Source organism: Ziziphus jujuba, chromosome 1, assembly GCF_031755915.1.
Source record: "Ziziphus jujuba cultivar Dongzao chromosome 1, ASM3175591v1".
NCBI classification, from domain to species: Eukaryota; Viridiplantae; Streptophyta; class Magnoliopsida; order Rosales; family Rhamnaceae; genus Ziziphus; species Ziziphus jujuba.
In genome coordinates, this window is record NC_083379.1 from 37,834,434 (window position 1) to 37,858,088 (window position 23,655).

The window sequence follows — 23,655 nt, forward strand, 5'->3', positions numbered from 1 at the left end:
GAGGGCAGTTTAAATCATATCCTATTTTGAGATAATATTATTGACACAATTTCTTTGGCTATACAAATATTTTTTTCTTGATTCACTGATATGTGATTGGAGAAGGCTATTAGTTTAGCCTGAGGGCAGTTTAAATCATATCCTATTTTGAGATAGTATTGTTGAAATATTATTGACACAATTTCTTTGGCTATACAAATATTTTTTTCTTGATTCACTGATATGTGATTGGAGAAGGCTATTAGTTTAGCCTTTATCTCTTCTTTTTACCTGGGGCTTCAGGGTGATATACCTCAATCAAAGGAAATACTAGTTTTGAAACTCACAATTGTTGAGGTCAACCACCAGTTAGATGGAGAACTCCAGGTGTGGTTTGTTGAGGAAAAGGGCACTAAAAATAAGAAGAATTGTAAATCTTTCTTATTTGTATATGTGTTAGAATGGACCAGCTGCTTGATACATGCAAAGTGTAGTATAAACTTCATTGTTGGTGACTGTGAAACAGCATAAATCATAGGTCTAAGAGTAGTGGAAATTGATTACATTTTAGGAGTCATCCACAAATTTTAGACTCTGAAACAAAGTTGGTTTAGTAGGTGGTAAAGAGTTCAAGAAAATAAAACTAGTAACATGGAAAGCCCATCAAAAGAAAACTGCACAAAAAATGATTCATATATTGTACCTATATGGTAAGCAATGTAGCTCAAATCAGGCTTCATGTGCTAAGATGATGAACAAAAACTTTTAAGCCACAGAATGTGAAGGAAAAGAGAGTGAAAGAATAAACTCAAAAGCATTTCTGTGGTTTTAAACCAAGGCACAGGCCAATACCAACCATTGTAATTGTGATTCTAGAAACCCTCTACAGGGACTAAGGAAAGGCAGATTCCTTTGCATGTAAATCAAATTTTGAGTTAACTGTAGATCTTGTCCTTATGTAGGCATGTCCACTTTGGAGTGTTGATGTCAGAGTTTTGAGATGACAATATTATGGATTATTTTGTATTACATCGTTCAATAGCAATAGCAAAATCCATCAAGAATAGGCACTGAGCCTTCTTTCTCAAGAAAGCTCTATATCCACATATAGGATAAATTACAACATCAAGGTTATTTGTGTAGCTATCGCACCCTCTACTAAAATAATCAATAAAAACCCTCTTGAATAAGAAATCTCACAAATGACTTTTTAAGTGGCATTTTATGGAAAGAGAAAGATGACAAAATAGTAGACTACGAAGATTTTGGAATAATAGACTCATTCAAAGTACACATGTCATAAAATAATAACTGGAGGAATTTTAAGTGGTCCCATTTTAGGGGGAAAAGGGGAAAAAATAAATAAATAAATCTCAATCTAATTAGACAACTAAATGTATAGTGCAACATTGGGAGTCTCCAATGAATAAAATCTGTTAGAGTTTGGACAATTGATTAGTAAATAATTAGTATATAACATCATTATTGGATTGCTTTTTAGGAGACCATTTTCATGATTAATCCATTTTAATTGATTTTCAACTTAATTAATTTGTTCTTACCTTTTGGAAGTGTTTACAGAATGGCAAATGCTGGCAAAATGCATAGTGATGGAAAATAATAAAAACAAACACAAGTAATAAACCAGATAAGGCCGCAGCCGAATGGGGGGGCAAAAAAAAAAAAAAAAAAAAAAATTGACCTGTTGCTAGCCTGGCCTTATACAACAGTGCAAAGACACAAGAAAAATACCCACCAGAAACTGAATGGTCTCTCTCACAGTCATCAAAAAACAAGGTCATTTTCACTTAATGATACTATTCCCAGATCCGATTTGCATAGTTTTCAACTGTGAAGAATTGGGAATAATTCTAAGCAAGTAGAAGGGACTGCTAAAATACAAATAAACAGTACCTGGGAAAGAATGTTAGTGAGTCAGAACTATATACAGAAAAAAACAATGATTTCATGTCCTACAAAAGCATAGAACGGGTTGCCGGCTGAAAATGTTGACCCAAAAAAAATAAAATAAAATAAAAATAAAAACCATTAATTTACTAGACAATTGGCATTGGAAGCGGCATTACAGTTAATGAAAATGGTAATAAAAAATAGATAAATAATCTGCCAAAAGAAGTGTAAGAGAAAGATTGTGTATAAATATAAGTTGTAGTTGGTAAAAATAGGTAATGAAGTTGGAGCGGGTCTCTCCCTAGAAAGGGTTAATAAGGATATTGGAAAATGGGGATGAAAGATAGTATGTTTAGGTATGCAGATGGTCTGGACAAGTTATTGATGTTTTTGGGGACATTAGGAAGCCTTGGAGATGGGTTGCAGAACCCTCTGATGATGTACATCCTTAGTGATGTTATCAATTCCTATGGAAGTTCCAACGGCTCTCTCACAAATGATGATGTAGACAAGGTAACCGTATCAAACATATATCCATGATTTGTTTTTTTTTTTTTTTTTTTTTTTTTTTTGCTTTTTACGATAGGAGGATTCAAGCTCAAATCATTGCATGAAAAAATAGTAGCTTGCTTTGTCATTATTCTCTAGACTTTCCATGCTACTATATCAACGATTGTAACAATGGGACATATTAACATTTTTCCAAACTCAGATAGCCAAACTTAGTATGTTTAGGCACACCGTTTGAAATAGTGCAGAGAAGAGTAATGGTTTTGGTTCATGATCTGAAAACTATATATGTCTATGTATATTGAAAATAAGATTTTTTTTTTATTATTATTTTTTTAATGATGATTTCTAAAGTTGGAAAACGTGATGTGTATTGAATTTGAAAAGAGCTCAATTAGAAAACAACATAAAAAAACCATATAGTATACTTTAATGGGATAGATTAAGAAAGAAAGCAACGATGAAATTGATAAAATATGATGTATTTTATCGTTCTAGAAAACTGCTTTCAAACTAACAAAAACAGTTTTGTTAGTTTGTGAAAGAGAAGTTGAACAATAACCTAAAAGTTATCTAACTCCATAGTCCATACAAGAGTATATTCAATTTTTACAATTTTCTTTTTTATTTTTTTTAACTAAGAAAAAATACTAGGAACAAACAAACATACTCTTTCACTAAGGGCATAAATAAATTGGAAATTGCGGTTTTTTCTTTGATCTGCATAATCCCTTTTTCGCATAATGGACTTTGAGTAGTTTAAAACAGTTCGTAAGGTTACTATCTGTGATTTTTCAGTTTGCACTAAGGCTACTCTATGCTGCAATTGGAGTTGGGCTTTCTGCCTTTGTGGGTATGCAGTATTTTCTTTCATAATAATAATAATCTTAATATATAAATCTAATTAGAACTTTCCTTTTTTATCACTTTTTCTTGGAAAAAAAAAAGAAAAAAAAAAAAAAGAGTTATTAGCAAATGAACTTGATCATTTACATTTTCCAGAGGGACTTTGTTGGACTAGAACTGCTGAAAGGCAAACATCAAGAATGAGAACAGAGTATCTGAAATCTGTTCTCAGACAAGAAGCTGGTTTCTTTGACACACAAACTGCTGGTTCTTCAACAACTTACCAAGTTGTCTCAATCATCTCCTCAGATGCAAATGCAGTCCAAGTTGCTCTATGTGAAAAGGTTTGCTCCAACTCAGTTAAGAAAGAACTATTATTTTGATAGCTAGCTATTGTACCATCAATATCAAAAAGTTTAAACTGCTAGAAAGCAAACCAAATTATATATCAAGCTAATTACAAAACATGAAATATATATATATATATATTTTTTTTTTTAGACTTCAATTGGTGTTTATCCTTTTAACAAGAAATCTGGTCCTTTCCCTTATGTAGATACCAGACTGCCTGGCTTATATGTCAACCTTCTTGTTCTGTCACATATTTGCCTTCACACTGTCATGGAGACTCACACTAGCAGCTATGCCACTCTCAATAATGTTCATTGCTCCGGGACTTGTATTCGGGAAAATCCTGATGGGACTTGCAATGAAGATGATTGAAGCTTATGGAGTTGCTGGTGGTATTGCAGAACAATCAATTTCTTCTGTTAGAACTGTATATTCATACGTGGGGGAGAATCAAACGCTAGATAGGTTCAGCAAAGCACTTCAGAAAGTCTTAGAATTCGGGATAAAGGCTGGTTTTATCAAGGGATTGATGATGGGAAGCATGGGAATCATTTATGTGGGCTGGGGTTTTCAGGCTTGGGTTGGAACTTATTTGGTTACTCAAAAAGGAGAACAAGGTGGCCACGTTTTTATAGCCGGGTTCAATGTCCTCATGGGAGGCTTGTGAGTGATTTCTCTGAACTAAGTGCTTTTAATTCTGTCTTATATCATATTCATTGGTAAGCTTGATTTCCTTGTTTTAAAAATTGAGAACTCATTTAGTTTTGTTACCAATGCAGGAGTATTTTGAGTGCTCTACCAAATTTGACTGCCCTCACAGAAGCATCGGCAGCTACAACTCGAATTCTTGAAATGATTGATCGAGTTCCTGCTATTGACACTGAAGATAGAAAAGGAAAAGCTTTATCATATGTGAGAGGAGAGATAGAATTTAAAGACATCTATTTTAGTTATCCATCAAGACCTGATACACCAGTTTTAGAAGGTTTAAACCTGAAAGTTCCAGCCGGTAAGAAGGTAGGTCTTGTTGGGGGCAGTGGCTCTGGCAAGTCCACAATTATTGCACTCCTTGAAAGATTTTATGACCCCATAGAAGGAGAAATTTTCTTGGATGGATACAAAATAAGAAGACTCCAGTTGAAATGGTTGAGATCCCAGATGGGTCTGGTTAATCAGGAACCTGTGCTCTTTGCAACATCCATAAAAGAGAATATTCTCTTTGGGAAAGAAGGAGCTTCAGTGGAGCAAGTGATCCTTGCTGCTAAAGCCGCAAACGCACATGACTTCATTGTTAAGTTGGCAGATGGATATGAAACCCAAGTAAGCTTTACTAATTGTCTTTAATTCTGCTTTAAAAACAGAAGGAAATGCATGTTTTTCGTTTTTGTAATTTAGTTGTTGAAAGAACTTAAAGAATCTAAGATCTTGGATGCTCACAGTAGTTGATGACTATTAACTTTTAAATACGAAAATAAACAGATAAAACTTGTAGGTCCTATATCATGTTAAAAGCATCACTATTTCATAAAATCTTGAACTCGAAGAAAAACTTGACACAGATTCAACTTGCGTATGGTTTTTCCTGTAAGCTGATTTGTAACTTAAACTACTGTATTGGTTTCCCAGGTTGGTCAGTTTGGATTTCAAATGTCAGGTGGGCAAAAGCAACGAATTGCCATAGCAAGAGCTCTACTAAGGGATCCAAAGATTCTGCTGCTTGATGAGGCCACAAGTGCATTGGATGCTCAGTCTGAAACAGTAGTACAAGAGGCAATTGATCAGGCTTCAAAAGGGAGAACAACAATCAGCATTGCCCACCGCTTGTCCACAATCAGAACAGCAGACTTGATCATTGTCCTCCAGGCTGGGAAGGTAGTTGAATCAGGTTCACATAACAAGCTGATGAAAATGAATGGGGGGCAAGGTGGCGAGTATTTCAAGATGTTACAATTGCAGCAGGTGGCAATGGAAAACGAAGCTCCAAATGAGTTCAATGACCAGCTAGAAGGGAAATCTAGACGTAGGAGGAGTGCTACACCAAGCCCTATTAGTATTAGATCCAGTGCCCACAGTACTCCATCAATATACCCCTACAGTACAGCAATGTCCATTTCCTTGGGCACACCCTACTCCTACTCTATCCAATATGGCCCTGGTGATGAAAGTTATGAAGAAGAAGATGACGACTTAAAGCGATCCTCTTATCCTCCTCCTTCTCAGTGGCGTTTGTTGAAAATGAACTCACCCGAGTGGGGAAAAGCCTTACTTGGTTGCTTGGGTGCAATTGGTTCTGGGGCTGTACAACCAATAAACGCATATTGTGTAGGATCACTTATATCAGTTTACTTCCTCACAGATAAATCAGAGATCAAGTCCAAATCCAGAACCCTGTCCCTTATTTTCTTAGGCATTGGTGTTTTCAACTTCGTTACCAATGTTATACAGCATTCCAATTTTGCAATCATGGGAGAAAAGTTGACAAAGAGGGTAAGGGAGAAACTACTTGAGAAGTTGATGACTTTTGAGGTTGGATGGTTTGATGAAGATGAGAACACAAGTGCAGCCATTTGTGCAAGGCTAGCAACCGAAGCCAACATGGTTAGATCCCTTGTTGGAGACAGAATGTCATTGCTGGTACAAGCAATTTTCGGTGCTTGCTTTGCTTATGTGCTTGGACTTATACTCACTTGGAGGCTTGCCCTCGTGATGATAGCAGTGCAGCCACTTGTCATTGGGAGCTTTTACTCAAGAAGCGTCTTAATGAAGAGTATGGCTGAGAAAGCTAGAAAAGCTCAAAAGGAAGGAAGCCAACTGGCAAGTGAAGCTGTCATTAACCACAGAACTATAACCGCCTTTTCTTCTCAGAAAAGAATTTTGGGCCTCTTTGGTGCCACATTGAAAGGTCCTAGGAAGGAGAGTGTTAAACAGTCCTACGTTTCTGGTCTTGGCTTGTTTAGTTCTCAATTCTTCAACACAGCTGCGACAGCTTTAGCTTACTGGTATGGTGGAAGGCTATTGGTGCAGGATTTAATAACCCCAAAACATCTTTTCCAAGCATTCTTGATACTGCTGTTTACAGCTTATATCATTGCAGAAGCTGGAAGTATGACTTCTGATATATCTAAAGGAAGCAGTGCAATTCAATCAGTTTTTGCAATGTTAGATAGGAAAACTGAGATTGACCCGGACAGCAAGTGGGGACTTGACCTTAAGAAAAGGGTAAAAGGTCGTATAGAGTTCAAAAATGTATTCTTTTCATATCCAACAAGGCCTGATCAGATGATCCTCAGGGGATTGAGCCTCAGGATTGAAGCAGGCAGAACAGTTGCACTTGTAGGCCAAAGTGGTTCTGGAAAATCGACCCTTATCGGGCTCATTGAGAGGTTTTATGATCCTTTGAAAGGGTCAATACACGTAGATGAACAGGATGTAAAGAACTATAAATTGAGAATTTTGAGGTCTCATATTGCATTAGTTAGTCAGGAGCCAACCCTTTTCGCAGGAACCATCCGCGAAAACATTGCCTATGGGAAACCAAAGGCAACAGAGTCCGAGATAAAAAGGGCTGCAGTTCATGCTAACGCTCATGAATTCATAAGGTATGCAAAATACAGTTGATGATAGAATTAGAAACACAGCTACCTCAATTCCTATCACATTACTGATTTGTTAACACAGTAAGCATGATTTAATGTTCTTAACTAGTTCAATTTCTATTTTTATTTTTATTTTTTCTTTTTCCACTTTCAGTGGAATGAAAGATGGATATGATACGTACTGTGGAGAGAGAGGAGTTCAGCTATCAGGAGGTCAGAAACAAAGGATAGCACTAGCTCGTGCAATCCTGAAGAACCCATCAATCCTGCTGTTGGACGAGGCAACCAGTGCGCTTGATAGTGTATCGGAAAACTTGGTTCAAGAAGCACTTGAAAAGATGATGGTTGACAGAACCTGCATAGTCATTGCTCACAGGCTATCTACCATACAAAAGTCCAACACCATTGCTGTCATCAAGAATGGAAACGTTGCAGAACAAGGCTCACATAATGAATTGATTTCATTAGGAAGGAATGGAGCCTACTGTTCTCTCATAAAACTACAAACCGGAAACTTACCTTCCTAGTAAACCAAAGCAGTTGTACTGAAACCTATGGATCGTTAGTAAACCACAGCAGTTGTACTGAAACCTATGGATCGTGTTTAGGCTCAACTTCATGATTCTTATCATAAATTCTGTAATTATGTGTTACATGCATGTTAATTAAGTTTTGGTGGAGATAAAAAATAACCAAGAGTTTTGTGCTATGTATGTTTTATATTCTTGATATTTGCAAACTAAAATCTCCTAGAGCACTACCATGGATTCCCATATTCCACTTCAGTTTATTGAATATTCCTTTTCCACTATATGATTAAACTCATCTTATAAGCACACAAGGGGTAGTAGTGTAGAGAGGGACCGTTTTCTACTTTAGTTTAGACAATAATGTTTTCAGTTTCAAACCTTTTTATTTATTTATTTATTTTTTTTTTTTATATGAAAGATGCTATTGCTATCTAGCTGATTAAAACTTTTCCTTTTTCCTCTTTTTTTTCTTTATTTTTTTTTTCCCAACCCATGTTACTATATTCCCTACAGAACTTTAAAATGGCAAAAGCTCACACTTACCTATATCTAAATTGAAAGTTTGAAGCTCCTATTCAATTTAGAAGAACACACACAGCCAAACGTCACTCTTTGGTATTAAATATTTTTGTATTTGTTTTGGAGGTGGTGACGGATAAAGAATAATATTCAGTCAAAACTTAGAAAGCTTGTCTAGCCATGTAGGAAATAGAAAAATCCTCTTTTTATTTATTTATTTATTATTATTATTATTTTTTTTTTTTTGTGATTTTAAAAACAAAAACACTATGCTAACTCATTGCCAGACAGGACAAAAAGCTTCTTGTTGGCCTGCATTGTAAATCGGCCAATGTGAAGTGAACTTACTCAGAAATTATCGAAAACTAGTTCAAAACAACGTATTTTCTTTCTCTCTTAAAAAAAGAAAACACGTTGTCGTGTGGGACCAACCTTTTCTTTCTCATACTTATCAAGGAAAACATAAAGAAATTTCCAATAAGCTTTACAATTTCTAAGAACCATAATGAAAACTGGCCCTCATCATGTCTACCCAGCTTACCCAATTTTCCCAAACTCAATCAATTATGGGAAAGGAACATTCATCGGAGATCTCACTATAACTAGGACCAACATAATTAATTATCCAACCTCTCCATCCATAGGTGAGATTCATAGAGTCATTTCTTTAAATGATCAACAACCATTTTAATATATATCCTAACAAATCTAAGAACAAAAATAGGTAATAATAATAATAATAATAATAATAAAAGTAATGGATCCCAAAAAATCATCAAAATAACCACCAATAAATTTTGCATTCCAAGATTATCCCCTTTTTCGAGCATACAAAATTGTTCCTCAAGTGAAAAAAAAAAAATAATAATAAAGAAAAAAAAAGAAAAGAAAAGGAAACTAGGACATAGAAATACAAATAAATCATCCTAAATTTTTTTTAAAAATACTAATAAAAATAAAAATTACCAATAATAATTAAGGAAAAGCAAAGCTAACAAATTGACCAAAATACCAACCTGAACAGAGTAAAAACCAAGAAGCTTTGGTCCACCGGAGAGCTTAATACCCTTCTTCTTCTTCTTAGCACCTTCATAATTAATCTCCACATCTGCTCCAACAACCAACCTGTGCCTCTTGGTCTTCCAAGCAATGATCTTGAACCTCACCGCCGTCGCCAAATCCACCCGGAATATCACACTCTCATTCCTCGCAACCGACTGGTTCGCCGCCGTCCAGTTAAACCGAGCATCAGGAACAAAGCTCTGGTTTTTCTTGGCCTTCTTGTTATGCCCCTGATAGAAGCTATGTATGGTCAAGTTGTTGATGTAGATTGGCGGAGTGACGTTGGTTTTGTATGACACAGTGAGGTTGATGTTGTCGTAGTAAATCCCTTTGTCCTTGTTTCCATTGTCGAGCTTCAGCAGGAAGTAGATGGTGGTGTTGTCTCGTGCTTTCAGTGACTGATTCAGAGCTGGAGCGTAGAATGATTGTATAGAACAAGTGGGGTTCGAAGTGCGTAGGCTTAGCCACAAAAACAGAGCTGTGAGACCCAGAGTGAATATGAAGCTGAAACAGCAACGGCAACACCCACCGGATTCCTCCATGTTTTCCGGCGAGAATTTGGTGAGCTGGGTTTGATCCTAAATTTTGCAAAGAAAGAAGATCGAAATGGAGGAGAGAAAAGAATGAAAGAAGATGAGGAAGCTACATAGCGAGCAGCACCATTGTTACTGTTGAAAGTCTTTCTTTACTAAAGTCAATTGCGCTAGATGTTTTTGTTTTTTGTGTTTTTTATTTTTATTTTTTATTTATTTTTTTCGCTTTTTGGGAGACGCGGTGTTGTTGCTCAAATGGACATGTAGATGATGGTCAAGGACCAATGAAATCTTGGGATATGGTGGTGGAAAAAGGAAGCTGAAGATTCTGTCTGTGATTAATTGTTTTAACTTTTTTCATCATGATGAATGGTGGATTGGGTTTTGATCAAAGAACTGGTGGCTGTCATACAAGGATTTTTGATGCCTTTGGTGATTCTATAGTTTCTCTGTGATTTTTTTTGAAGAAATTAAATTTGAGTAATATTTCTTCTAACATTGATATGGGTGAGAGATAAAGAAGATATAAAAGCTGGTCAATTTCAGAAAAAAGAAAAGGACAAGAATAATACTTCTTGTAAAAGTCTGTCCAATGAGATCTGTCCACGTTGACTGTAATTTATTCACAGTTTTTGGACCGATAGCAAATTTGCACAAAGAGAATAGGCAGTAAAACATAGTAACAGTGCATGAATGGCTTGAACATTCGTGCAGGCTTGGATTCTGCTGTGAATCTTTAGGATTTCCAGGTGATTTCGGGGAACAAACTATCTACCAGTAACAAACATAATTTTGATAGATTCACCTTCTAGATTGATTTATTTTTAATTTGTTAATTTTTTTTTAATGAAAAAACTTTGAGGATGATACAACTTTTATAATAAATCTTTTTTTTTTTTTTCTTTTGATGAAAAAGTATATATTTCATATACAAATTTGTATATGTTATGATGAGAGCAAGAAAAATAAGCTTTATCTACAAATGAATAATTAATAACATGGTAAGGCCCGTTCAAGTAATGGCCCATTTAAACCCATCTAGTATTGGACCCTGCTCATCTACAAGGGAAGAGGCCCGTATTGGAGCCCAATAACAAACGGGCCAAAACTGGAAATAGCCCATTAATTAGATTCAGCATTCAGCAGGGCTCCTTTTACGGGCCTTCTTGGCAAGTCCACGAGACTCAAAATTATAAAACAAGACACTTGTCTTGTGTTGAATATTTTGTTACGTTCAGTGGAAGTTATGATACCTATCACAAAAAGAATTTTATTTTTCTTTTCATTTTTTCGTTTATGTGAATTCGAAAAAGACTATTTTGGACAGAAAATAGCACCGGGATCTATCATGGAGGCAAATTGTCCACATGCTAGTTTTTTTTTTTTGAGATATTTTTCTTAGGGTCCAATCCATATTCTTTTCCCATTTTTTCTTTTTGTTTTTTTCCCCACAAATTTGATTCCAGTACAAATATCTAGAAAAGGTTAACTTCTTTTGGTCTTTCACAATTTGACATTTTCATACTTCCCAATCACTTTTTCCACCAAGATTTGTATATATTGTTTTTCTTCAATTTGACTATAAATTATTTTTAGAAACTAAATTTAATTAAAATTTAAAATATACATCAAAACTACATTACTTCTATTTTCCGTAACTTTATAATTTAATCATTTAGGAGAAAAGCCAAACCTTATTCTCCTACTTGAAACTTTTTTTTTTTTTTTGGTCGTGTAAGCATAATATTTAAATAAAGTTGTAAGGAAAGATGATTTATAGATGAACAAATAAATATATATATATATATATATATCAAACAATATAATTATGTACACATATATATACACACATATCAAATTTCAAAACCAATATAGGCGTAAAAAGAAGAAATATAAGTACTGCATCAATATAATAATATATATAATTATTTTATAACGAACAATGTGGAGCTTCTTATGTTGCCTAAATTAAATGTCATTTACCGAAATATTTTATTCAGATTATATGTAATCAAACGATAGTTCGACGTGGTTCAATAAAATATTCTTCATTATTTATATAATCATATTCATGTTAAATTGATCTAATAGTTTTAGTAATAGATTTTTATTTATTAGTTATTAGATCGTTTTAAAATTGAGAATGAAAAAATCAATTAGCGATCTAACATGAATTTATTAATATATTTAAAATTCTATTTGAAAAAAATAAATTTTATATAGAGATTTATTAAACTATAAATGTATTTTAAATCTCATCCATTAAAGCAGACTATTTGTTGATAACGAAAACCTCGTGCTAAAACTAATGTAAACTTAGTTATATATATCAAGTTATAGTTTAGTGTACTACTTAGCCAAAAACTTATGTTTTATGACAAAAGGGTAAAATCAGCAAATTATGAATATTAATATTAATTTATATATGTGTGTGTATATATATATATATATATATAACATGGCTCGCCTTAAGTGTTAATGCTTTTTAATAGATGTTAATGTGACTTTAATCTAAATATTTAAAAATTTAAACTCTTATACCATATTAAATTACTAATTTTTTAAAAGCTTAAGTTATCAGATATGAATTGAATTTAATATGTCCAGCTATGTTGTACTAGATTATTTAAAGTCTTATCTAATATATTTAACTAAATTTAAAATAGTTCAATTTAATTAATAAATTGGACTTAAAAATTATTGTATCCATCTTGTACGACCTGACTTTCTATACATATTAAAAAGTAAAGAGCTGAATTGCTTTCTAGCATCTAAGAAACCAAAAGCAACCCAGAAACGCAGTTCTTTTCATAGCAACTAAAAGCTGAAAAAACCTACTTGGTCAGGTTGAGTCGTTTTCTAAGTATAAAAATCATAGAAGTACGTTATACAAGCTTAATAACGCATAAATGAAAGAGGAGCAAAAGAGACGAGGGGACAGATAACTTTTCTTTTTGGCTAAAAGAGGGGACAGATACTTTTGTACCAAAATATATATATATATAATATAATATATGGCCACAATTTGAGCAGTGTTATTTTCAATAATGCCTCCTTTTTGTCTTTTTATTTCTTTTATATATATATATATATATATGTGTGTGTGTGTGTGTGTGTGTGTGTGTTTGTGTGTGTATATATAGAAATTTCACTTTCATTTCCGTTTGTCTTCATGTGGAGGGTGAGATAGATCACTTTCCATATAGGATCATCTCTTTTCAAAGTTTTGGCCCACGGCAGGCTGTTTCTGTGTGTCTCTTTCTTGACCTCACAGGCTCAGACTCATAGGGTCACAAATAATAGAGCAGTCGGCAACCAGATCATTTGGACAAAAGATTAATTTTTGTTAGCTCACGGGTTTTGATATATATATATATATATATATATATATATATATTATTAAAATAACCATATACTCTCGGCTTATAAATCACATGCACTTAATATACTTCTTGTTTTCCTAGTTGGGACATGTTTTGATGATATATGTCTACAATTTTGATACATTGGAAAACTTATTTATATGGTAAGTATGAAAGATTGTCATTTACCTAATAATATTTTTAGGTTTAAATTAAAATTGAGGTGAAACCTCTAGCAATTAAAACATACATTCTTAATTATGTTGAGAACTCCCAACTGATCATATAATAAATATATATGAAGTCAGTCTCTTATTAGCTAAATCTAATAATGTTATATTAACAACTTATCAAATTAACATTTTAAAATTAATTTTAGAAATATAAAACCTAGAACAATTAAACAAATTATCCAAACTTTGTCGGCCGTTTTGTAAAAAACTATGTTTAACATGTAGGCCATTTTAGTCCTTATAGTGATTTTTAGGTGATAAACAAATTATTCAAACAAACTTTGTAGGCCGTTTTGTAAAAAGCTATGTCTAACATGTAGGCCATTCATTTTGTCTTTATAAGTGATTTTTAGGTGATTACAAGTGTTAATGTGACAGTTGTGTTAATTCTTTAATTGATTGGTCCTTACAAGTGCTAATGTGATAGTAGTGAGATTTGAACTCAGGTTTGTAGTATTTTAAACTTTGATATTAAGTTGAATTACTATTTTTTCAAAAGCTTAAGTTGTTAGGGATAAATTTATTATGTATATAAAATATGTCTATTATTAACGGCTGTGACAAAAGATGTTATATAATGTAATATTACTTGATTGACTTGATAACAGATTTGTTGTGTGTATCTATACATATATTTATAAATATATATATACACACACTCAATCTCTTATCATATCCACTTAATAATATTAATATTAAATACATAAAAATCAAACCTTTAAATTTAATTTTGAAATTAAGTTAGACTAATGCCCATTAAACAAGCCCATCAAATTCAACAAGTAATTAGGATTAAAAGTTTTATAGTATAATCTTATAAGGACATTATGATAAAAGATATTATAAATGTATATATATATATATATTGGAATGACTAACTATCCAGCTATCTAGATCCTAGTTAATAAATTTGTGAATAGTACTCATATGATATGCATTAGTACATATTTTTGGGGGAAAAAAAATTCATGTTTTCCCTATGATTTCAAACGTATGGAAAAATATGTATTTTTTTTGAAGTGACAAGTTTAGAACACGTATTAAACAAGTGAAACAAATACATATTTTTGAAAAAATAAATAATCTCAATTATTTTTTTCTCTTTTACAACAACATAAAAAAAATATATTTTTTTAATTATTTAATATTTTTGATTTTTTTATATATTAAATTATTATTATCTTACTAATAGTTATAATTTTATCATATATATTAAAAATAATTAATTTTAATGTATATTTAATACTCATATATTTTAATTTACAACATATTATACACATACATGTCAAATCAAATTTATAAACCTTTTATTTACGTATTTTTTGACTGAATTTATTTCCATATTTTTAAATAAATAAAACAATTATATATATATATATATATATATTTAATATCCCATATCAAACTAAGATCTATATGTAGCTGCGAATTAATATTACCAAAAAAAAAAAAAAAAAGAAGAAGAAGAAGATATAGCTGCGAATTAAATGCATTCCTGCTTGTAACTGAATAACAATTAGAATTTGAAACCTATTAATTTCCTAATATATATGGTTTCCTTAGTACGCAATATTGTTTAATTTTTTTTAACAAGAGCTAGATTAATTATTTAGCATCGCTATAATTAATTTGGATAAATTAAGAACTTCATATAAGATTTTGTTATTACTTTAAAACATGTTCTCTTCAAAAAATAAAATAAAATACAATAAAACATGCGAGATGAGATAGTACTTTAGCCGTTAATATAAACGCTTTTTTTTTTTTAAATAAACATAAAAATAAAAAAAGTCCCGACTGTACAAATTTACATGTCTGAAAACGAGAATCGTAGTCCAAACTAATTAATTATAAATTCTGCAAATTTATAATAGTAATAATAATTAGTATTTTAAACAAATTGCACACATATACTGATATGCATAACATGTATCGTGGCTAAACTTAACCTTAATTTAACCATAAATATGCAGAGTTATGTTACTTTAAAAATATGTTTTCATTCCCAACACAAAGGGGAAATGCCAAAATGTTCAACAAACCTTAAAGTGACCCATATGGGCCAAGTTATCAATATAGGTTTCAACCAGAAGAAAAAAAATAAAGAAAAAGTTACAAGTAGGTACGTAGTCACACATTAATTCAAAATATTATTCAATTTTAATATAATATAGTCTTTGTAGAGATAATTCAGTGATAATAATTATTATTTTTTAAATAATAATTCAAGTTCAAATCCATACCTCAATATAGAAAAAATAAAAAAAATAATATAACATAAAATATGCCTATACAAATATATATATATATATATATATATTTTGAAATAAAGTTTCTCATTCTATTTTAAGGTCTCCTTTGATAATTTACTCTATATCTTAAATGAATGGCATATGACTATCCTTTTACGGGCTTACAGTTTTTTTTTTTTTTTCAATTTTTTTAAAAAGAAACAATTGTGTTGACAATAATTATTAATGATAATCCATAAGTTATGAGCTACACTTTAATTAATGAATTTAAAACTATAACTTGATTAGAGATATTGCAACCATGTGTTAGATCCTTGTCACATCCCTTATTTTAATTTTTTAATTATTATAATTGAAAGATAATTCTAGAGATCAAATATACATATATACATACATATATAATCAAGCTTACATTTATGCACAAAACCACAAAAAATAAAATAAAATAAAATAAAACTCCAAGTTTACATGACCTGATTACATGACCTGATGGGAAAAAGCACGAGGACTTCCTCTGTCTTTCCTGGATCCATTTAAAAACTTATTAATTGATCTTTATGTCCAATAACGTTTACATTTTACTAAACATATATTAAGATACTAATACAATTTTAGATCTCAAACTTATTAATTGATCTTTATGTCCAATAAGGTTTACTTTTTACTAAACACATATTAGAATACTAATACAAATTTAAGTCTCGAAGTTTTGAAGCATCGATCCGATGGCTAATAATGGATGTTCTGTAGCTAAAACTAATAGGCCTATCTAGATATACAAATCATAAGAGAAACCTTGAGAGCCCTACTTTATCACCAGTTTCTTCAACATCCTTATTGGTTTGCTGTTTATACTCTTTGAAACTGAAGTCCCTGTAAACTGGTGGTCGACTGCAGCCCCGAATGATAGCATCGTCGGAAGGGCAGTAAAAATATGCAACGGATAACCTCTCAGAAGCTTGACTAGAAACTGCTCGGTGTTTGCTGCTTTTGTAAACACAATTGCTCATGGCCTGCAAATGCAATTAATATCAGCAAATTAACCAAGATGGGCTACTAGCAAAGCATATATTCAAAGGTCGGCCAGCTTCTTCATCGAAAACTAGGTATCATTTTATATAATTAAAGTTTTTGTGAGCAAATTAATTAGTCTACCTGAAAGAAGTCACCTATGTTAATGATAAGAGCATCAGGGTCAGGTCGAACAGCAAACCATCTTCCATCTTTGAACAATTGGAGGCCTCCAACCTGGTCTTGATACAATATGGTAAGGAAATCGGTATCGGTGTGAGGAATGAGGCCAAAGACCTTGGAAGAATATGGACATGGAGGATATCTGTTCAGCCTAAGATAACTGCCTGTGGCTGGACAGTTCTCTTGGAAATAGCTGGATCTAACACCCACATATTGTGCTAGAATTTCTGCCAAGCTTTTAGCTAATCCTGCCACCGCTTTTGTAATCTTTTCAGTTGTTACCCTGTAGAATATTCGTTCAAGTATTGTGCAAAAAACAATTAGGACTAGACATGGAAGATTAGTTTATGAGTTTTTTTTTTTTTTTGGTAGTAAAGATTAGTTTATGAGTTATGAGTTTAACAATCAAAATTGTTAGTTTTTTAATATGTATATCAAGCTATTCTCAACCTTCCCGCTTATCTAATGGCCAGTTTAGTCATTATAACAAGTGTTAATTGTTTTTAATGAGTGGAATTTTGAATTGAACACAGGTGTTTAAGATTTTTTTTGACTCTGATGCTTATGTTGGATTACTATTTTTTTCAAAATTTTAAGCAATGAAAAAAGAGAGTTTAATAGGTATATTAAGCTACGTTAAAAAATTTATAGTTATATGTATACCATGTCTATACATCAGTGAGAGAAGAGAAAATTACCATAAGCAGTACTTGTGTTTATATCTAGATAGCTTTTCTGTATTTTTTGTTTTTTTAAATCTTTTTACATAAATATTCTGATGTAGTAAATATTAAGGTTTCTTCATATGGTTTTGCAGAGTTCATATTAAAATTAGTGAACTGGAAGCAATCAGAAGAAGAAAAGGTACTAGAAATATATTTGTGATATTTTATAATGGTCTGTGTTTTTTTTTTTTTTTTTTTTCCCTTTTCTCATTCATGGTTCAGCAATTAGTTTCAGCCTTAAAAAAAGAAACAAGGAAAAAGGAAAATTTCTTGCTTAGGTGTCCTTTAATAACATGATTAGTTTCTTGTTTTTGTTTTGTTTTTTTAATTCTTTATTTTTTAAAATTTAATTGTATGTAATTTATTTACATCAAATATTAATTAGTAGTAGTTAATGTTTGTAAAACATTTTAAATAACTACAAACTTGAAGGAAAAAAAATAAAAAATTAAACTTATATAATTTGAAATTGTGTTCAATCTAATATTTTATTATTTTTTCTCTTTTAACTTTATAGTTAGTTTAAATGTATAATAAATTTTAACTACCACTGATTAATAGTTTAGGGAAGCAAATTACATATTTAAATTAAAAACAAAAAAAAAAACAAAAACTAAAAACAACCATAGTATCAAATAACAACTTAGTTATTAGATCTTATAGGGATATATATTTTAACAAGTTAACTAGCATTTTAGACGATAGGTATAAAACTAGAATTTTATAGAAAAATAGAGGAAAAAGGAATTTATTTGTGGCTAGGGACAAAGAATATATCAGATCCTTTTCCTTCCCAACAACCCACAAAAATTAAGTGGAAAAACGAAAAACTAAATAAATAAATAAATAAATAAGGCCAAAGTTTGGGAGTATATATGCTGTAGAACATTTATTCAAGCTGCAGCTGGCCCATCAAGAATGGTAGTCAGAGTGAGGAGGTCTTAGGTCACGTGGTACACCATGCAAGCCCATGGTGATTGCGCAGAAATCCCCGTGGGTAATGCTAAACATCGTACAAGCGTGGGCCGGAGGCAGCTTGTCAATATATGTCTACACCCATATAATTATAGGATAGTAATAGATTTAATATATTACTTTCCTAGCTGCTTTTGTCTTTGTTTATTCAAAATAGAGTTGGTAAATTATATATATATATATATATATATATAGATAAATTTTATAATGTGAATAGTTTGTATATAGATTATATTCAAAATTGATATTTTTTAGATAAAAATATCGATTTTAATGTGTATAAAATATAATAAAATCGATATTTTCATCCAAAAAATATCAATTTTAAATGCATCCGTATACGGACTGATTCCACCGTAAAACTACTATATATATATATATAATAATAATAATATTAATTTAAATTTTTGTTATTATTTTTTAATATTATAAATTTATTAAGAAAAAGTTAACTATTTAATAGTAATTAACTAGATTAACATTCAAATTTTATATATTTATATTCCTATTTAGTTTTGTATCACATTAATATATAATATTATAAAATGAGTTAGATAATTTACTAAATTAAAATTCATAATAGAATAGTAATATGTAAGAATATTATTCTTAACATAAAATGAAACTGTATTGATATTTTAGTGTTAAAAAATATTATATCAATTAATGATATAAAAAAAAATAGCAATGCAGTTGACTCTGGCAAAGAAATTCGAGAAGAAATTGTAATCTTTTTTTTTTTTTTGGGACATGTATTTGATTTGACTATTTGTTCCATATAGCATGACAGTGAGAGATAGATAACCAATAATTGAATTCCATAATATGCCACGCATTCCTAATATGTGTTGATTATACATGAAAATTAGTTAAAAGATACTAGTACCGAGGAGGGAGAATATACAAATAGTACATGGAGAGTAAATATACCAATTTTATTCCCCAAAAAAAATATATATATATATTCAATTTTATTTATTAACTGATATGATAATTAATAAAATGTGTTAGTACTGAAATAATTACAAAGTAATAGTTAGTAGATTTGATTAACTGAACCTTAAGTAAAATTCATTTCAAGTCAATAGAATAACGTTACGTCAAGTTATATAAAGCGAAATGTTGGTAAAAAAAAGTTATTACTATAACATTAATGGAAAAAAAAAAGGAAAAAGAAAAAGAAAAGACTTATACCACAAGCATTTTAAAGTATGAGAGTTGATAACTTGGCCTAAAATTAGGTTAGATATATATATTTTTTATTATAGATATATTTTTGTTATTATAGATATATATTTTTGTTATTATAACTTGGGGAGGGGGATATTCACCAAGCTTAGGTTTGAACCTGAAACTATTTTCAGTGGTTTTATTCTTGGACAAGTCTATGAATACAAGGTTAGATATATTGATTGGAAATTAAATGCATATCTCAACGAAATAATAGAATTATATACATATATATATATATATATATAGAGAGAGAGAGAGAGAGAGATAAGTGAATTAAGAACCTAATGCAAAAAAAATAAAAATAAATGAAAACCACTAAATTTATGCAACGGTACCTGAGAGTGTCGTCTTTGATTCCGGGAATATCAGTAATAGCAATGTGAAAGGCTTCTGACCAAGAGAATTGGCTGAGACGAGTAGCTTTTAAATTCCCCCAACGGTAACTATTCGTAGACAAGTTTAGAAACCCGTCCTTAACCTTCTTCTGAAAAGGCTGATGGAACAAATTCTTCTGCTCATAAATCATGTTCTTCAGAATCTCTTTTGAAATCCCATGACTGACAACTTGGAAGAAACCCAAATTTCTTGCGGCATTAACCATCTCGTTTATGCATTTGTCTCTTTCCCTCTGCCCACAACTTAAACGGCTAAGGTTGATTAGAGGCAGTTCACATTCCTCCACTGAGTAATCCACCTCACTATCACCATAGGGGTTCTTTAATAGGGTCTTGTAGGCTTCTTCAAATGGAGGCTCACAGTCCATGGTAGCGATGTTAATTTGATGATGGAGGGGAGATCAGATTAAGGTTTGGGTTATAAATTCCTTACACTGTGTATAGTCTTCTAAATTCTGATGATTAAGAGATTCGAAAGATTATCAATGCATAATTAAAAATACATGCAATGATCCATAATAAACACATAAAAAGTCAGGCTTACACGTTTGATCTATCTTCTAATCGATCGCTTGAGTTTTGAGAGAAATGGAATTCCAACAGAACTAAACGAATTTACCCATCTGCATAAATATCCTCTAAATTAATTAGCCAAACCATGCACAAAATCAGATGCCAATTGTAGGTTCTTGAACAAGCTTACTCTGACTAGCTACTTGGAGGATTAGTGCTTGATTATGAGTTCTGACTAATATACTAGAGAAAGATTTAATATGTAGTTTATATAATTATGTTAAGAATCATTTTTTGGAAATTAGATACAATATTACCTAAAATTTAAGGCAAAGAAACTCAAGGGTTTAACTATAAGCATAGTTTACCAAATCAATTTACAAACTGTCCAGAAAAACCATTAAAAAGATGAAATATCAATAATTAAGCTAAAAAATAAAACAAAAATACTAATTAGATTATGTGTTTCTTTTTCTTATATAAACCTGTTCTCGTTATTTCATTTTAGTCTTTAGAAAATACACTCTTGCTTGAATGTTTTTGGGACTTGATATTTCATCTGAAATTTCTAAAATATAACATCTATATATTATGACAATTTCATTATTATTTATCAGTTTACGTTTATTTTTCCTTCTCTTCATGATTATTTCTTTCTATAATTTATATTCTTTCTATGGTTTATTTTCTTGTATTCTCTTCTCACTCTTATCTTAACATATATATATATATATAATTGAAAAATAATATATATATATATATACATACATATATATATAGAGTAGTTTTATGGCATGGACCCATCCACATGCAGACTACTCCAAAACCAATGCCTTTTGGCGCTTATTGAAAAAAAATCGGCTTTACTGTGTACTTTGTATATATATACACAGCAAAGGCGACATTTTTTTTTTCAAAAATCGTCATCTTTGATATGGTCTGCATACGTACCGTTCGTACCATAGAATTTCCCTATATATATATATAAATATATAAAGTTAGTTTCTCTTAAGAACATCAATCTTAGTTTCTCTTAAGAACATCAATCTCTTTTTAAGAATTGAGATTTAAAAATGTATTTGACATTTTTATATAAGTTTAGCAAATTAAAACCCCAGAATGGTAAATTAAACCTTATCATAACTCGTATAACCCTAAATATATCTTTAAATCCCAACTTTTGAAGAAATTTAAAGGTTAACAAATGAGATTCTGATGAAAAATCTATCAGAATGCCCGAATGAAAGATTGAATCTCTCTATATATAATGAGCATCAAGAATTTCTGATTTAGTTAAATAAAAATGCTTATTTACAAGTGGTAATTAAAATATGAATTCAAATTTAAAATTCTGACAATTTTTAACACTTACCACATAATCATTTCTTATTTATTAATGACAAGAATCTCTTACTTGAAAATTATAGTGCATATTATATATATATATATAACAGTTGATTTGACTACATGTTTCATAAATTAAATCAGTGTTATAATTTCAACCAAACACTGCATAAGTCCATTCATTCCTTAATCGACTTCATTGTGTTATTGATCCCATTTCATTATTATTGATTGCATTCCATCATGAATCAAAAGCATCTGAAGTTCAGGACAAAATATAAGAATAGAATGATGATGCCTATTGTCTGTGTTGTTATATATATATATATATATATATATATATATATATATATGTATATATATATATATATATATGTATATATATATATATGTATAACACTTAGGCCCCTAAAGCTAAGTATATTTTTAATTAGCATTTTTAATTTTTTTTTTATGTATTAGAAAAGGGGGAATTTACCATCAGATCTTGAATCTAAAATCTAAGAGTTATCATTAAGTGATTATTGTCAATTGTGTTATTCCAAAAAGATATTAGTATTTTGTACATATATCTGAAAATTAATAAATCTTTAAAGAGAATCCTTATTTCAGAAAATAAAGAACCAAAAATTGGCTATTTTTTATTTATTTTTATTTTTACATATTCATTTATATGCAGTGAAGGCAAATCTTGGTTACTAAAAATGGTGAATATATAAGGGATCAAATTAAATAAAACACACTTAAAGCAGTAGATAATAGCTTATATATATATATATATGATTACTTGTATTCTTCCTCACCTGATATATGCGTTGCCTCAAAACCGTATGCTTCAACAAGTACGATTACAAATTAATTGTCGATTGAGATCATGAAACTGCCTGCAGATTAAGGAGATACGGGCATACGTAATATTAAAATGAAAGAAATATGCAAAGAGAGCTAAGAGTGATCAAAACTCAAACAAAGTCTGTGCGTACATGTTAGGAAAAGACAAACAATATATATTTCCGGAAGAGTAATTTTTATGTGCATATATAGTACTAGAGCAGCTAGCAGATATTCAGAATATATAGCTGCACAGAAACATCTGGGTGTTTTCCAATGTAAAAGAAACTGGCATATATATCATATAATGAAGAAAGAAAGATACTCTATAAATATTGGGGAGAGATTATACGTACTATATATGATAAAAGCTCACAATAAATGCTATGTATAGCAATCCATGAAGGTTTTGGAGGCAATATCTACTAGGGTTAGTGGCTAAAGGTAAAATAAACTGTTAATGGTGATTGAGAATCTATGGCTGAAGCAAGGAACACGCGTTTAAAGATGTAATCAGAGAAACCAAAAAAAAGTTTGTAATTATATGTATAAGAATAGTTCAACTGTTTTTGAATCTCTCTTTGAGTTTTTCATGTCCTTAAATTTAATTAAAAGGAGATAAGCCATCTCCTGTATATATTTATAGAGAGAGAGGAATAGTCTATTGGGTCTCTCTTATCTCTGCATTTATTTTCATTTCAACGGTGTCGACCCCATCTCTCTCTTCCCCCAAACAAATCCCTCTTCCCAAAAAAAAAAAA

General features: G+C 30.8%; 3 protein-coding genes across 6 annotated transcripts; 1 reads left to right on the forward strand and 2 right to left on the reverse strand.

The window, feature by feature from the left end:
• Positions 1-78: 78 nt before the first annotated feature.
• LOC107431723 (putative multidrug resistance protein) lies at positions 79-9,186 on the forward strand. The gene is made up of 7 exons (XM_016042711.4): positions 79-2,403; positions 3,199-3,253; positions 3,403-3,590; positions 3,803-4,260; positions 4,377-4,917; positions 5,224-7,196; positions 7,348-9,186. Exons 1-7 carry the CDS (start codon positions 2,221-2,223, stop codon positions 7,718-7,720), a joined length of 3,771 nt encoding a protein of 1,256 aa, XP_015898197.2. The 5' UTR covers positions 79-2,220; the 3' UTR covers positions 7,721-9,186.
• On the reverse strand, positions 9,015-10,333 carry LOC107432472 (protein NDR1). Its single transcript, XM_016043622.4, has one exon. The coding sequence runs from the start codon at positions 9,844-9,846 to the stop codon at positions 9,205-9,207; it is 642 nt and encodes a 213-aa protein (XP_015899108.3). The 5' UTR covers positions 9,847-10,333; the 3' UTR covers positions 9,015-9,204.
• Positions 10,334-16,103: 5,770 nt separating this feature from the next.
• Positions 16,104-23,514, reverse strand: LOC107432425 (gibberellin 2-beta-dioxygenase 8). 4 transcript variants are annotated; one of them, XM_048471589.2, is made up of 6 exons: positions 23,251-23,514; positions 22,867-22,947; positions 20,751-20,829; positions 20,147-20,661; positions 16,840-17,161; positions 16,104-16,697 (listed from the first exon to the last, which is right to left on the reverse strand). In XM_048471589.2, exons 4-6 carry the CDS (start codon positions 20,572-20,574, stop codon positions 16,467-16,469), a joined length of 981 nt encoding a protein of 326 aa, XP_048327546.2. In that variant the 5' UTR covers positions 20,575-20,661; positions 20,751-20,829; positions 22,867-22,947; positions 23,251-23,514; the 3' UTR covers positions 16,104-16,466. The 4 variants fall into 4 exon arrangements, with proteins under 4 accessions (XP_048327546.2, XP_060672291.1, XP_048327544.2 ...); XM_060816308.1 differs by lacking the exon at positions 20,751-20,829; XM_048471587.2 differs by having other exon boundaries at positions 20,147-20,829.
• Positions 23,515-23,655: the final 141 nt, after the last annotated feature.